At 38.5% G+C, this 16,096-nt stretch overlaps 1 protein-coding gene across 1 annotated transcript; it reads left to right on the plus strand.

Annotated features, from left to right (window-relative positions):
• The first annotated feature begins 306 nt into the window (after positions 1 to 306).
• On the plus strand, positions 307 to 14,046 carry ndufa8 (NADH:ubiquinone oxidoreductase subunit A8). Its single transcript, XM_067969485.1, has 3 exons — positions 307 to 592; positions 4,201 to 4,366; positions 13,735 to 14,046. The coding sequence occupies exons 1-3, from the start codon at positions 381 to 383 to the stop codon at positions 13,870 to 13,872; spliced, it is 516 nt and encodes a 171-aa protein (XP_067825586.1). The 5' UTR covers positions 307 to 380; the 3' UTR covers positions 13,873 to 14,046.
• Positions 14,047 to 16,096: the final 2,050 nt, after the last annotated feature.

Raw genomic sequence — 16,096 nt, forward strand, 5'->3', positions numbered from 1 at the left:
CCTTTGACCCGACCAGTCCACTCGTTGAAAAAAACAAAACCTCAAAATATTTACACACAGCGGAACAATTAATATTTTACAAATATAAATAAATAAAATGAAAACTAAAAGTGGAAGTTGAAAAAAAATTAACATCACAGTGGAGCTGGGCTGTGATTCAACCAAGCTTGCTACCCGCCAATGATTGACAGTCCAGTTATCCAATCATCTACGTGCGAATTGCGGCGACGGGCAAGAATCGGCCAATCACAAATAAGGTATGGGCGGGACTATGTAAAATGATCAAGTTAGGCTGTGTGGGTGCGGCGCATGCGTGCTGTTGTGACCTTCTGCCGGCAATTTGGGCCTCGGGCTGTGAAAGGAAAGCTCGGGGGTTCGAAATGACAACGGTGGAGCTGCCGTCGCTGCAGCAGCTGAATGTGCAGGAGGTGAACGTGTCGTCGGCGGTGCTGAAGGCGGCTGCTCACCACTACGGCTCACAGTGCGACAAGCCCAATAAAGAGTTCATGCTGTGCCGCTGGGAGGAGAAGGACCCGCGGAAATGTCTGCAGGAGGGGAGGAAGGTCAACGAGTGCGCGCTGGATTTCTTCAGGTACTCCAGGCCCGAGCGAGGAGCTAGGCGGCGGATGCTGCTTCTGCTGGTTTAACGATTTTAGTCCGCACGCTGTGCTTAGTTGGGTAAAGGCCGGCAAGCCCCGCACTGGATTTCAGACGACAGCCCGGCGCTGCACATCAAAGTGACAGGACAAGGGCTGAACCGTTCGATCTCTCAGCAGATCGAAATTATCTGACCATTATTTGAGAAAGTGGGTAGGCATGGTAGTGTAAAACTGTCAATTTTAGGTGCTTTCATTCGAAAGTTGATTTTCAATAGAAAATATTAATATGAGATGAAAATGTAAACGAAAAATTCAGGGGATTGAATTCTGCATGTACCCTGATGATATCCAGCTCCTCCTCTCTACCACGTCTCTTTACTCCTGCATTGCTTTTTTTGTCAGCCTGCTTGTCCGCCACCCAGTCTTGCATGAGTTGCAGTGTCCTCCAGTTAAACATTGGGAAGACTGAAGCCATTGTTTTTAGTCCCTCCATAAACACTGTTCCCTCACCACTGATTCCATCCTCCTCCTGAGACACGGTCTTGGTCTGAAGCAGACTGTTCACAACTTCAATGCCCTATTTGACCCCGAGCTGAGCTTCCTACCTCACTGCCTCCATCACAAAGACTGTACTTCCACCTCTAACATCGCCAGTCTGCCTGAGTCTATCTGCTGCTCCACCCTCTGTAAACTTGCGCTTATCCAAAATTTTGCCACCAGTATCTTAAGGTTCCCCAAGTCCCACTCACATCATCGCTGTGCTTGCTGTCCTATATTGGCTCTCGGTTCACCACTGCCTCAAATTTAAAATTCTCATCCTTGTGTTCAAATCCCTTCATGGCCTTGCCCCCCTCCCTTTCTCTGTAACTTCCTACAACCCTCCGAGAACTCTCGTTCCAAGAACTCTCACCTCTTGTCCATCCCCCACTTCTTTCACCCCACCATTGATGGCCATGCCTTTATCTGTCTAGGTCCTAAGCTGTGGAATTTCCTCCCTAAACCTCCCTACTTCTCCAGCTGGCAATAGATTGCAGTGTGTAGAGGACTGACAAGATGGGTTGTTACCATTGGGAGGACTGTATGGGAGTGGAAATCCAATGAATGGAAGTTTTCAAGTCAATGCTTGAATCAAATTTTCAAAAAAAATCTACAACTTTAGTGAAAAAGTGTTAGCAAAGGCATAATACTTGGGTTATGAGAACTTCCCCAGTGTTAAAATTAAATACACTCAAACTTGTTTGTGGCTTACAAAGTAGCACAAGCACATGCCCTCATTGTGAGTTAAATCCATGAAGTATAGTTGTTGCTTTCTGAAGTTGTGAATGGGACTGTGAATTGTTTTAAAGGAATTAATGTGGAATGCACTACTATAGTTAATGGTTGAAGCAAAGACCATATCAGTATTTAAGAACAGATTAGGTAGGGAATAAAAGGCTATGGGAACAGGGTGAGCAGATGGGATTAGGATTGTTGTGTGTGAACAAGCAACACCCACAGGTTGGGCTGAGCAGCCTGTTTCCATGTTATTTCTAGGCAAAGGAATTTACATTCAGTTTTAGTGCACCTTGTGCACTTAAATCTTGCAACTTAAGGAGCAGGAGGAATCATAGGAATAATGTGTGAATGATTTTTTTTTTAGAAATGAGGGGAAAATAGCTTTGCCTTTTAAGTTTTGAGGGCTTTGTTTTTTTTTAAAAACGTGAGCAAAGTATAATTGAAATATGCTCACTTGCTTGATGTAGGAAATGCACCTGTTACGTGATATCACTGAGGCAATATAAGCAAAAATGGCTAAGTTTGACTCAGACTCTTCATTTACTGATAATATAAGCATCATCTTATCCATATTTAAACAATTTAGTTTTTGGGAACTAAAGGAGTAACCAAATTCAATTGCTGCCTGCTAACTGACCATGCATTTGTTTTCAGAAATTAAGTGGGCTCAATTCACACTCACACCCCAAATTTCAGTAGCAGATCTGTTGACAAGGAGCAGTTATGCTGAATGGCAAAGTTATTGCTGCTCTGTTAATTTCTGTTTCTGCAAGCACTTGGCTTTTGGATGCAACTTCAGAAGTCAAATAAATTGTTTTGTGCCAGATTGCATGGAAAGTTGCAGATTGCAAGCAGTGAAGGAGATAATGATGATGATTAGCTATAAGCAATGTAATTGAGAGGTACGCATTGAAGTCCTGAGTATTTATCAACATATACAGTGTCAAAATTCCTAGCTGACTTTGGACAAAACAAATCACTGGTGTTTTTTGTCATGCTTTTGCCAGATGTATTGGTACACTTGTTACCTGCCATATGGTTTTTACTGTTTGATTGTTAAATAACAATTGCATTAGAAATTTAAGAGATTTTGGTAGTTGACTGCAATTTAAGGCATTTTCTCAATTACCATTAGAAATCTTGTTTACACTGTTGACAGCATGAAGGAATTGACTTGCATAGATTCAGATTAAATCAAGTCATGATTTGTGAATTTTCTCATGTCAAGGTAATGAAATTTGCTGCTGAGCAATAAAACACTTTCCATTTTGGGCACATGGTATCAAGATCAAGTACTCCCTTGCTTGGCAGGTTTGCAGCAGTTCAGTGCAGAACTAAGCTCCCTTGCCTGTGCCCCAACAATGTGCCTCAGGAGAGCAGCCCCTGCTGCAGCAGTGATATTTTTCTGTTTCCCACACCAACCACCCTGTGGCCTCTGAGTGAGATTGCCAATTACTGCTAAATTAGTGGCAGTTTTGTGCTGTGGGCCCATGCATACCACCGTGAATTGAGACTGACTAGATTCATTTCATGTATGGCCCTTATAGCTAGAAGACAGAGAAGACTTCAATCTCATCAGCCAGGACTGGATTCAGACCAGATCCCAGAGATGAAAGGGGAGTAACTAACTTAATACTCCACTCAGTTCCCCATAGTAAATATTTTAAATATTTTTTTCCTGAGACTTTCCTCCTTTTTAATATTGTAGGAGGATGTGAAACTACTAAGTTTTGATCTAGATGCTAGAAAGGGAATTATCTTTAACTCAATCGCCTCTTGTAATAGTTTTTAAAAATTCTTTAAACCAGCTTATTATAGGAAGCTTGGCAACACACAGTATAAAACTTTTCCTGATTAAGTTCTGTTTCAATGATGGTACTCATCAGTCATGACATTGAAGAAGAATTCTGTACAGGATTTTTTCCAAACTTGCTATGAGTTACAAAACATAAAATAGGTGTGCACTTATCTCCCATTGTACTATTTTGAGTTTTTGGTAATTCAGTGTCATTTGCTTCATCTTTCAGCCTTTTTTGCTGTTAATTGATTTGTATCAAAGTGTAGTTGGTTACAATGGGGCAAAAAAATGAAGGTCAACGCCATCACACTCGACAGAAATATCCATAAAGTGGCAAGCTTTTTAATGTTATACAAGGCACGTGAGAATTATTTGGATCTTTGATAAATTATGGGAATTGCCAGCTTCAATGCATTCTTATTCTGTGTTTACTGTTATTTCCTTATTGTTGAAGTATTTTGTAGAACCCTCATAATTTTGGCTTATGGGACACTGAGTTGCTAATGTATCAATGTTTTTTTCATGTAGGAAGATAAAGACCCACTGCGCTGAGCCTTTCACAGAATACTGGACATGCATTGATTATACCAATCTGCAAGAGTTCCGCCAATGCCGCAAGCAACAAGAAGCTTTCGATAACTGTGTACTAGACAAACTGGGCTGGGTTCGACCGGACTTAGGAGAACTGTCTAAGGTAGAGTAGATTATTCCAACTTCAAATACTGTGAGAATGACAGATGGTTGGGCTATTTCTCTTTATTTAGAGAACAATGGCAAAAAGAAGAACTTGCATTTATAAAGTACTATTCATGACCTCAGCATATCCCAAAGTGCTTTACAGCCAATGAATTACTTTTGAAGTGTAGGTAAATGCAGGAGCAAGTCTCTCAAACAGTGAGATAAATTACCAATTGGTCATGTTGATTGAGACATAAATGTCGGCCAGGACGCTGGAAGGACTCCCTTGCTCTTGTTCAAATAGTGCCATGGGATCTTTAACATCCACCTGAGCAGGCAGACAGGGCCACGGTTTAACCTCTCACCTGAAAGATGGCACCTCCTGACAATGCACCATTCCCTTAGTACAACACCAAAGTGCTAGCCTTGACTTTGTGCTCAAGTCCTTGGAGTGGGACTTGAATCTACAACCTTCTGGCTGAGATGCAAGAGTGCTACTACTGTGCCAAGATGATACCGGAAAGCACAAAAAGGGCTTTGTTACTGATCGTTTAAGGACTGCAGCAGAATCAAGTAGTCCTCCCAAAGATAGGCAGCGTAGTAAGCAGTGTAGATGGAAGCATAAAATTAGAGAGAGATGTTAATAGATTAAGTGAATGGGCAGAACTGTGGCAAATGGATTTCAATGCAGGCAAGTGTGATGTCATCCACTTTTGACCTAAAAAGGATAGATCAGAATACTTTCTAAATGGTGAAAAGCTTGAAACAGTGGAGGTCCACAGGGGTCCATGTACATAGATCATCAAAATGTTGTGGACAGGTACAGAAAATAATCAAAAAGGCTAATGGAATGCTGGCCTTTGTATCTAGAGGACTCGAATACAAGGGGGTAGAAGTTATGCTACAGCTATACAAAGCCCTGGTTAGACCACACCTGGAGTACTGTGTTCAGTTCTGGGCACCACACCTTAGGAGGGATATATTGGCCTTGGGGGGGGGGGGGGGGGGGGGGGAGTGCAGCATAGATACCTGGACTCCAAGGGTTAAATTACAAGGAGAGATTACACAAACTAGGGTGGTATTCCCTGGAATTTAGAAGATTAAGGGCTGATTCGATCGAAGTTTTCAAGATATTAAGGGGAACTGATAGGGTAGATAGAGAGAAACTATTTCCGCTAGTTGGGGAGTCTAGGACTAGGGGTTAGAGCCAGGACTTTCATGAGTGAAGTTAGGAAACACTTTTACACGGAAAGGGTGTTGGAAGTTTGGAACGCTGTTCCACAAAAGGCAGTTGATTCTAGCTCAATTGTTAATTTTAAATCTTGAGATTGGTAGATTTTTGTTAATCAAAGGTATTAAGGGATATGGGGCTACAAAGGGTATATGGAGTTAGGTCACAGATCAGCCATGATCTCATTGAATGTAAGAACAGGCTCGAGGGGCTAAATGGCCTACTCCTGTTCCTATGTTCCTGGATGCTGGGAGGATTCCCCTGCTCTTGTTCAAATAGTGCCGGGGGATCTTTAACATCCACCTGAGCAGGCAGACTGGTTTAATCTGTTGCCTGAACAACTGGCTTAACCTGTCGCCTAAAAGATGGCACTTCTGACAATGTAGTAGTCCCTCAGTACAACACCGAAGTGTTGGCCTTGACTATTGCTCAAGTCCTTGGAATGGGATTTGAATCTACAACCTTCTGGCTCAGGTGCAAGAGTGTTACCACTGATCCAAGATGACACTGGAAAGCACAAAAAAGGGCTTTATTACTGATGACCGTTAGAGGACTGCAGCAAAATTTTCCATCAAATAGTACTCCTCACTACTAATTGATCAGTGGTATTGTTTTGGTCGATTCTCGCCACAGCATTGTACCTCTATCATTCTCTGATATGAGCTGATTCTGTTGCTTATGTTCCTTCCATTTAAAATAAAATGAGGACAAGAACAGTCATTTCAGTCCAGTGAATCCTATCCCTCCAGTATTCACACTCTCCCAGTCAAGCTTTCCAACTGCTTTGAGTGCCCCTCATATCTGTGTCTCTTAGCTTACTTAGCATGGCAGATTATTCCATACATGTGAAGGAGTTTCTTCTGGTAACTGTGTTCTATTTATCTTTCACCAGTTCATATTTACAATCTCTGGTCCTAATTTCCTTAATTTTCAAGATTTCTCTTATCTAAGCCATTTAATATTTTATATATTTCGAGGTCCTCCCTTAAAGCATCATTTTAGGCTGTAGAGATTGAATTGTTTTAACTTTCTTTATAGTTCCTCTTCTTTGCATTTGGAATCATTCACATTCTACTTTTCTGCACCCTCTCCAATATTTTCACATTCTTGTTATATCACAAATTCCTGATGCATCATGGTGACCAGAACTGTACACAGTACTGCAAGTGTGGTCTAACTGGTGCATTGTGGAGTCTTGACATAACCTCATTTGACTTGTTTCTCATTATATATCCCAGCATTTTGTTAGCTTTTTAAAATTTTCTCACTACTAATTCTGTTAAATTCACTTTGTACTTGCGTTCATTATTTTGTCCAACGTGCAACACTTCGTCAGTATTAAATTTTATCTGCTATCTGTCTCCTTTAACAAATCCTAGCTGCTCTCTATATTTTATTGTTGCAAATTTCACAATCTTTCATTTGCTTTCAAAATTCCAATTACTTTTATAAGTAGGAAGCACTGACATGTGCAGAACACCACTCATCATCTCTGTCTGTCAAAATGCGCCTCATTAGCATCCTCTATTTCCATTCTTGTACCAAATTTGTATCTGGCCCAATAGTACACCATAGGTTTCCAGCTTAATTCAAAGTCTTTCATGCAGACCCATACCAAAAGTATTCTGAAAGTCCAAGTAAATTATATTGCAGGGAATTCCATTGTCTGCTTTAACTATAATATCCTCAAAGTCCAGATTTCTCAAGGAGGGTGATCTTCCCATATATCCATGTTAACTATTTTATTGAGTCATTTATATTCAAGCACTCCTCCAGTTTACTCGTTAGAATGGCTTCCATTACTTTGCCTTGTGCAAAGTTTTAAAACCACTTAAAACCACCATGTTTGTTATATCATTGTAGCAGAATGTAGTGTATGTGCTACATATTTAGAGAGATAGTAACAAACTCCCCTAATGGCTTAATTGGTAAAGGCAGTATGTAGCTAAGACCTACAGACACGAAAGCCCCAGCTTTAATTCCCGATCTTGGAATTATCTTACCCGGGTGGCAGTAGGGGTTGCACTTAACCTATTGAGGGAAATAGGTTAAGTGCACTTAACCTATTGAGGGAAATAGGTTAAGAGGTGTCTCTTTTTTGGTTGTTACCAAGTGATCCTTGCTTGAAGGCATGTGTGTAGATGCCAAGTGAGGACAAGATCAGGCTTTGGTGTGAGGCCTGCAAGGTCAAATAGGCTAACTCACTTTCTAAGTTTGTACACAAAGCTGTGATACCAGAGGGCACCAGGACTTTTGGACCATGTGTAGAAGTCAATACTTGGTAGAGCTTGAGGGGATAAATTTGGCAAAAAAAAATATTGGATATTTGTTGTTTTATAAATTTATTCATTGTTTTCAAGTCTGCAAATATCTATAAAATGTATTTAGAAGATTTCCATATTGTGACTGATTAGCAATTAACTCTCATTACTCGGTGGGTAGAATTAACTAATTAAAAACTTCTGAAGTCCATCAGCAAATTCTTTACTGATTAGTCCGGTTGCAGATACCTGTTTGGTGCTCACATATATTGCCATATTTATGTATTAGACCTAAATGCTTGAAAGGCTGCAGGACTGTTCACTATTTGCACTTGATATACTGTAACTATTTAAATCCCTAGCATTTAAATTTTAATTGCTCATATTTCATGTTCAGGACGGTATTGAACTAAGTTTAGTTACTGGGAAGTGAATTGTGCTGTGTACTTGCTAAAATATTTTTCAGTGAGTGCAGATATCATCTGGAACTAACTTGGCTAAGTTTGTTGAGCTTTGTGAGAGACCTTCACTAACATCGGCAGATAAATTGTCATTAACTCAGGATACATAATTCTATTATTCTGTGCATGATAATTTAGCTCACTTAACCATCAGGTCAGTACTTTCTTGTTTTCCCACAGTGATAGTAAAGCACTCAGTATTTTTTAAAAATGTGATTAAACTCATTTAAAAAAAAATGAAGAATTATCAGTGATTCAACTTGCTTTTTGATCATAAAGTTGCAGTATTTATTGTACTGACCGGGATTTGTTCACTCTGTTATGGTTAAATCACAAATATGCAAAAACCTGTCTTGTATCATTTTAAAGTGATGTGGAAGACATTTTTGCAAACTCATGGTTTACAAGAAAATTGAGAATTGTACATTGTGTTTAATGGTACAGCTGATGAGGCCTGTCATTGGGTCAGTGAAAAGTTTAATCTTTGATATTACATATCTACTACCAACCAGTGATTTGAATTGATTATTGACCCGTGTAGGTGGATGGATTCCTGTTGGGGCAATTTTTTTGCCTGAAATGAGAGATTGGTAAAAGTTTGGTTTCAGGTCCACATCCCTATTTACTCTTTGTATTGAGTCTACTGCCCAAAAAAATTATTAAAATTCCTGTGGTTTAAATTATGTTGCATATCTTAAGATTTTCAGTTCTTTTGAAGGGTATATTAGGAATTTCTGCTTTTTTCAATCATTCTCTGTTAAATTAGTTGGCACCATGGCATCTTGCCAGCAGACTCTATACATATCCTATTCCAGAGTTCCTCAGCAAGCTTGTCTGTCATCCAGCTGTACATATTTTGCAGAATTTTCAGGAACCATTTGCCAATACTCTCCTCCTGGGAGAACTGAACCCAATGTTAATAGTTGTGAGAAAAACAGTTCTGTATTTACAGTGGGCATCAAGCCAAGGCTTTGCTTCATTTCATGTCACTAGGCTTTACTATTTATGTTTCATATTCTGTTTAGTGACATTGTGGTTATTCTGTTATCTTTAACCCTCAGTAGACTACAATAGCACATAAGTGTGATTTGAATTCTAAGAAATACAACTAGGTTCAACTTTTTGTAATTCAAACTGTTTTTGTTTTGTCTAGTAATGGTAGCATTGCTATTGTATTGTGCATATCAAATGACTGTCCCTGATCTATCTGTCCCTCAAAATTGATTTGTATACTAGTAAATTGCCCGTGATCAGTTGATAAATATAAGGTTTTTATTTAGATACAAAATAAGACTGAGTTGGGAGAGAGATTTCGTATGCTTGCTGCATAGAACCACCTAGGAACCAGTACCCCTATTATAACATAACAATTGACATAGCAAAATTGAATGGGAAATAGTTACACAGCAAATTACAGTAGAAATGCTGTCAGAAAGGCATGACCAAAAATCGTGACAGCAGGAGGTAAGGTTTGTTGACAGTAAGTGCATGACCTACGCATGATGGAAATAACTAGACTGCTGCAGGTTTAATGTTCTGTGCTGAAGCTGTACATTAGAACTGTAAAGAAAATGCATGATAGATCGTCAGATGAAGTGTGTATTTTGGAAGCTGTAACAAACCTTCATGCCTATGATAATTATTGCTCTGGCAATGAACCATTTTCAGAAATGTTTTGTAGTTTGACATTTTTTTTAAAAAGCTTTTCCTTTCTGCTAGTATTTTAGTGAAATCTAGCCAATGATCCATGTTTGTAAATTTTAATACTGAATGAAGAAGAACACCTTAGCCAGAAAGCCATGAAAAGTTTACTGGAGGGAGAAAGATTCATATCTATCAGGCCTTTGTGGCAGTAACCAGTGGTTGTGCTTAGAGTTGTGATTTTTTTTTTTCCTGAGTACACGGGCAAAACAGCAAAAGTTCTGGATATACAGCCTTCACTTTATACTTTCACATGTGCTCAGAAGTATAGACCAGAGGTTCCACTTGTCCAGGGCATTTTTAGTTCAGAACTGGCAAAGTTTTCCATGTGTCCTGCCCGGTGGATACAAGACTGAGTGCAGTTCTACTAACACTTTTGCAAAATACCAGATCTGATCCATATCCAGAATGGTGGTGTGAGAGCCCCTTGAGATTAATGGGTGGTGTAGGATGGAAGTCCAGGATAGAATAATCATACACAGATTATAGACTGAGTGGCCTTGGTAGGCTGGGCTTTTCTCATTCTGGAGTTTGTTTTTGTGTCTTGTGTCCACCAAGGTTTGACATCCTGTGGACCATAATTCCAGAAAGGTGACAAGTAGATTTAAAACTTATCAGGTGGATGGTTGGGAGTCCTGAGCACTTTATAAACTTGTCTTTTTTGTGAGTGAAATGTTGCCACCTGCGCTCCCAATACATTTTTTAAAAAGTACCACCTGGGAATGGAGCTCTGCCTGTAACCTACGTGTTGCGGGAGACAACTACGCTTGCAATACGAGAGTATAATTCACGGCCAGGACTTGCCGGCTGTAAATTGCACTCAGCACCTACTGGTTTCTGGTAACACAATGTAACCGCAGATTGAGATTCAAGCTGAGGTATATGTTTATCATTCGTAGCCAAGATTAACAAGCATTGAGCTAAAGAAATAGTGAAATCAACCTGAGAGAAACAAAATCGTGTGGAAAATATGCAACATTAACATAAAGACATAAAATTGAATTCAAGATACAATATCTGTAGCCAGTGAGTTTGATTTTTGTTTTCAACTCCTGAGCATTTGTATGCAGTAAGTGACACACTGAGACAAACTGGGTGCCTGTTGGTACCTCCCAAAAGTTTGTTTCTTGCATTTTAAGTTGGTCTAAAGGAAGATATCCTGTGTACTGCACTGGAAGTTGTATGGCAGTAGAACAGCTGTGAGGAAAATAACAGCTAATAATGGTGACACGAAACCAGTGATCTCTAGTTTCACTGGAATTGGCCAAAGTAGCTTTTTGCTTAGCGTACGTAGGAGTGGTTGAAAGACCCAATCATTATCCGATATTGGTCACTGAGTAAAATGAAAATGTTAAAAGAAACTTGTTTTAGAAGAAGAAAATTCACTATGTTGAGAATAGAGCTAACGTGAATTAAACTATTTGGATCCCTCAAAGTTCTCCATTTCTAATTCTTCCTAAAAGAGATTGTTTTGCATATAGTGGTCAATAACTGAATTTGTAATGCAAATTTATACATTTTTTTGCATTTATTGTGAAGTAAGCCATAAAATTGGATTAGAGCTTCTTTGGTGCCTGTTCAAATATCATATATTTTCACTAGTTCTAACCCACATGAGACATGCAATTCAACGGGAGTATGTATTTGATTTGATACGACAGAGGAATGTATATGTTTTAAATAAGATTGAAAGCTGAAGATTCAATGAAATTCCTGAAGAATCAGAAACTTGGCCCAAGTTGTGACAAATTGTACAATTCCATACTTTGTATTTTAGCAATACACGTCAGCAGTGTCCTCCATCATAACCCAGAACTGAGTTAATAATTTCTATAATATCTGTGTACCTTGGTGAATTGCTGAATTTTCCACAAGCAGCTGTTATAAATGCACCAACTCTGGGGACATCCTATAGTGCTTACATAAAGCAGCATTTTCTGGAGGAGAGGGGAGAGGAGAACAATTGGGTAGAGAAGATAAAGCAAAGCATTGTTTAGGTTCCACTCCAGAGACTTGAGCACAAGCACAAATCCAGGCCGACACTCCCAGTGCAGTACTGAGGGAGTGCTGCACTACTGGAGGTGCCATCTTTGGATGAGATGTTAAACTGAGGCTGGTCTGCCCCTTTGGGTGGACGTAAAAGATCCCACGGCACAATTTGAAGAAGAGCAGGGGAATCCTCCCCGCTGACCTAGCCAATATTTTATCCCTCAACCAACATCGCTAAAACAGACTATTTGGTCACAATCACATTGCTGTTTGTGGGATCTTGCTGTGTGCAAATGGCTGCGTTTCCTGCATTACAACAGTGATTACACTTCCAAATGTACTTCATTGGTTGTAAAGCGCTTTGAGACAACCTGAGGTTGTGAAAGGCACTATATGAATGCAAGTCTTTTTCTTGAGGCTTGATAATCCAATGATTAGCATTGGATCAAACCAGTCTGGTGGGACAGTACTTGAACTGTGGTTGATTAATTTGGTTTCATGATGCAAAATTTATTGTATGCTTCAGTGACTTGAAAGATTTTTTTCCTTCATGCCATTGGAAGGAGGAGGGACAGATTCAATGCATTAGCTTTGTTATTCATCTTTGAAATGGGAAGGGTGGGTTGTTCCAGAAGATTTTGCTATACGTTGGCATATGTCCATGATAGCACTTTATAAAGCTATGCAAGAGTTCCCATAAAAGACTTTTTTTACAATTGAATGAATAGTATTGATGTAAATTGGGTGTATTATATAAAAGATATGATGACCTCTGTTGTACATTTGGTTGTAACTCAATCAGTTATGCTGCACAGAAAAAAAATACTGTGCCAGATGACTAGGTTTAACATGTTCCAATGTAAGACTGGGTCAGTTTTCTAAATAAACAAATTTCACTTGGATATTGTAAAGTGTTTTCAGTTTGCTATGGTATAGTTATTGAGTACTCCAACCTCAAATTGCTATGTGGGTAGGGCATTGAGCATTAAAGAGCTCAAAAGTTGTGTTTCATGTGTTTTCTGCTCAGAACTGGCAGTCCTGAATGACAATTAAATTAAGAACTGACCATTATTGCTGGGAATATGGTATACTCTTACAATCTTTATAATAAAACCCTTTGTTAGCACTGAAAACAAGAGGGCTGGACCTTAGTATTCAGGACTCTCACCTCATCCAAAATATGAGTGTAGAGTTTTTAAAAAAAAACTTGTGCAGGTAAACTTCATCTATAGTAAGTGCCCCATAATGTAAAGAGAGTGAACATTCCCTGGATACTTCAGATTTCAATCAAACATCATCAAATAACAGACAATTTTGTTTTTGCAAATGTTAACTTTTTTTTTCAGTGGTGACCCTATCAACACAGAGATTTGACAAACAAGTTGTGGTTTGGGAATAAGTGCAGGGAATGTGACTGTCACTAATTTTAATTCAAATCTGATTTGATAGGATTAATCATGATGGTGTGTAAAGTGTTGCAGTGAAGGAAGTTATTTTTATATATGGAAGATAAGTGTTTAGCTTGATTTTAATCTTTACTGGGCTTCACTGAAATGTTTTTGAAGATTAGTTAATCTTTAAAAACATTCATCTTTGCACAAGATGATGATTTCCTACTTTCCATTACATTTAGAGGAAAGTATAAGGTCCTTTTACTTAATGAATCTTTATATATAATGTGTGTAGCATTGTGAAGAGTATTTCTCGTGGTTCAATTGATTGCTTGCTTTGTATTCCATAGGTTACCAAGGTGCAGACAGATCGGCCAATTCCTGAGAATGTCTATCATTCAAGGCCAAGACCAGAGCCTAACCCAGTTAGTGAAGGAGAGTTACAGCCCTCTAAATATGGCAGCAGGCTCTTCTTCTGGAATTGGTGAAGGATGAAGCAATACCCCACACTCATCTGAGAGACTGAAGAATTTAAATAACTTGTTTATGTCTGCACCAATCCAAGTGGGTGTTTAAAAATACCTAGGGCTAGTTGGAGCACAGACATCCTTATCATTGGTGTACACAATTAATGAGAGAAATAAAAATATAATTTAATCGTGCCCTTGAAGTTGCTATAATTTTTTTCTCTTTCCACCTCCCCAACATGAACAGCATCGCTGCTCTGTGTAAGCACTGAAGTGTAAAAGCACTGGCCTGTACCTTATGTTAAGCATGTACAGACTGAATAAGAGCAACACTAAATATAGTTTTGGGATCTAGATAGGCCTGAAATATGTGTAAGCATTTTAGTTCTAGACAATATAGAACAAGTATTTGTGAATTTAAAAAGGTTTACAGCCAAGTATTCAATATTTCTATTAAACCTGTTCACAATCACTTATGGAATAGATTGACATAATTCCATGTGAAATGTTTTTAAAAGCAAATGCAGATTTTATTGAATAGTGCACATGCAGAAATACATATCAACTTTTAAGCCACAAAGACCATTCCATGTTTTACAATTTTGTTTTTTGTAGAACTATTTTAGGTAGCCATTCCATAAACAGAGTCTGTCTACTATGATCCAGAAGCTGTGATTTTTTTTTTTGGTGATGTACCCTTGTAGAGTTACATCACCTGAGGATTAACAATTACTCTTGCCATACTCTGCTTACTGGATTAAATGTTACCAAGCTCATTTCAGAATAACAGATATTAAACACAGATGAGTTTTACAGACTACAAATGCAAAACATTACATTTAGAGGGATGAAGTATAAAAGTTTGGACTTGTATTTGAGAAAAATCTATAACAATCAATTGACCTTTGTAAGAACTTCAGTAGGAATATAAAAAGTGCAGAAGTTGTGAACACAATACTGTTTGAGACCTGTTGTTAACCCTTCATTTTGTTCACTCAGGTTTTCAGATGAGCTTAATTCAATAATATTCATAAATACAATTGGCACGTAAGCTTGAGTAAATATACTTAAGTAATGGGATTCACAAGATTTAATCAGCAGAAGAAGTCATTTGTATCTACAAAGGTCCAAACACCATTATTAGGTTTCCAGACAAATCTGTGTATTACCTAAGTGTAACCAGTCACAATGCACATACAATTAATTTGATGTAAATTGCAGATGTTCCTTTTTTTCTGAACAATGTAACGATTAGCAATTTATATAGAACAATGCAAGTTTACAGCACAGAAGGATCATTTGGCCCACTGTGTCTGTGCCAGCTCTTTGCTTGAGCAATCCAAAATTAATCCCATTGCCTGCTTTCACTCAATAGCCCTCTAACTTCCTCTGCTTCAAATATTTAGCCAGTTTTCCCTTAAAAGATACAGTGGTCTCTACCTCACCCATTCCCTGTGGCAAAGCATTCCATGCTTAAGTAACTACGTGCAAAAAGACCTAATCCTCTCATTAGTACCAATTTTCATTTGACCTTCATCAATTATTCCCTAACCAGAGGGAATAGTCTATATCTCATCAAAACTTTTCATAATTTTAAAAATCTCCATGAAATCTCTTTGCATTGGAACTAATCCCAATATTACAAATCTCTGATAATTATAGCTTCCCATCACTGGCACCATCCTGCTGAATCAATGCTGTGTGCTTTCTATAGCTTTAATATTTTTTTATAAATGGGGTACTACTACAATTGGTGGTGTAACCATTGCATTGTACAAATGCATCATTATTTCTTTACTCCTGTATTCCACATCCCTATTTATAAAACCCAAAATCTGATTTAGGATCAAAATACACTGCAAATTTGTGAAATCATAGAAAATATATGTTGCATCTGTCAGAAATGGATACCCAAAGTTTAATGTTCCTGAATATATAGTACACATTAGAATACTTTGAGAGATGACCCAAAACTCAGAGCAAATCAATGTAGCTGACATTCAGTATTTTTTGGCTGATGGTGTGGTGGCCGGCCCAGCACACTCTAGTACATCTCTCTACTGCCTTCTCCATTGTGCTGCTAAGGAATTTGGATTGTGCACAAAAAGTGAACCTTTATGTTCAGGCGTGTCCAGTCTTTATTCCTAAGATATTTACTGTCTGTTATATTCTAAATTTACTTTTTTCCCCTGAAAGGAAAGGCAGAAATTTAGCAGTTCTGTTGTTTTCAAACTAGTAATTTTTA

This window comes from Heptranchias perlo, chromosome 31 (genome assembly GCF_035084215.1).
Source record: "Heptranchias perlo isolate sHepPer1 chromosome 31, sHepPer1.hap1, whole genome shotgun sequence".
Taxonomy (NCBI): domain Eukaryota; kingdom Metazoa; phylum Chordata; class Chondrichthyes; order Hexanchiformes; family Hexanchidae; genus Heptranchias; species Heptranchias perlo.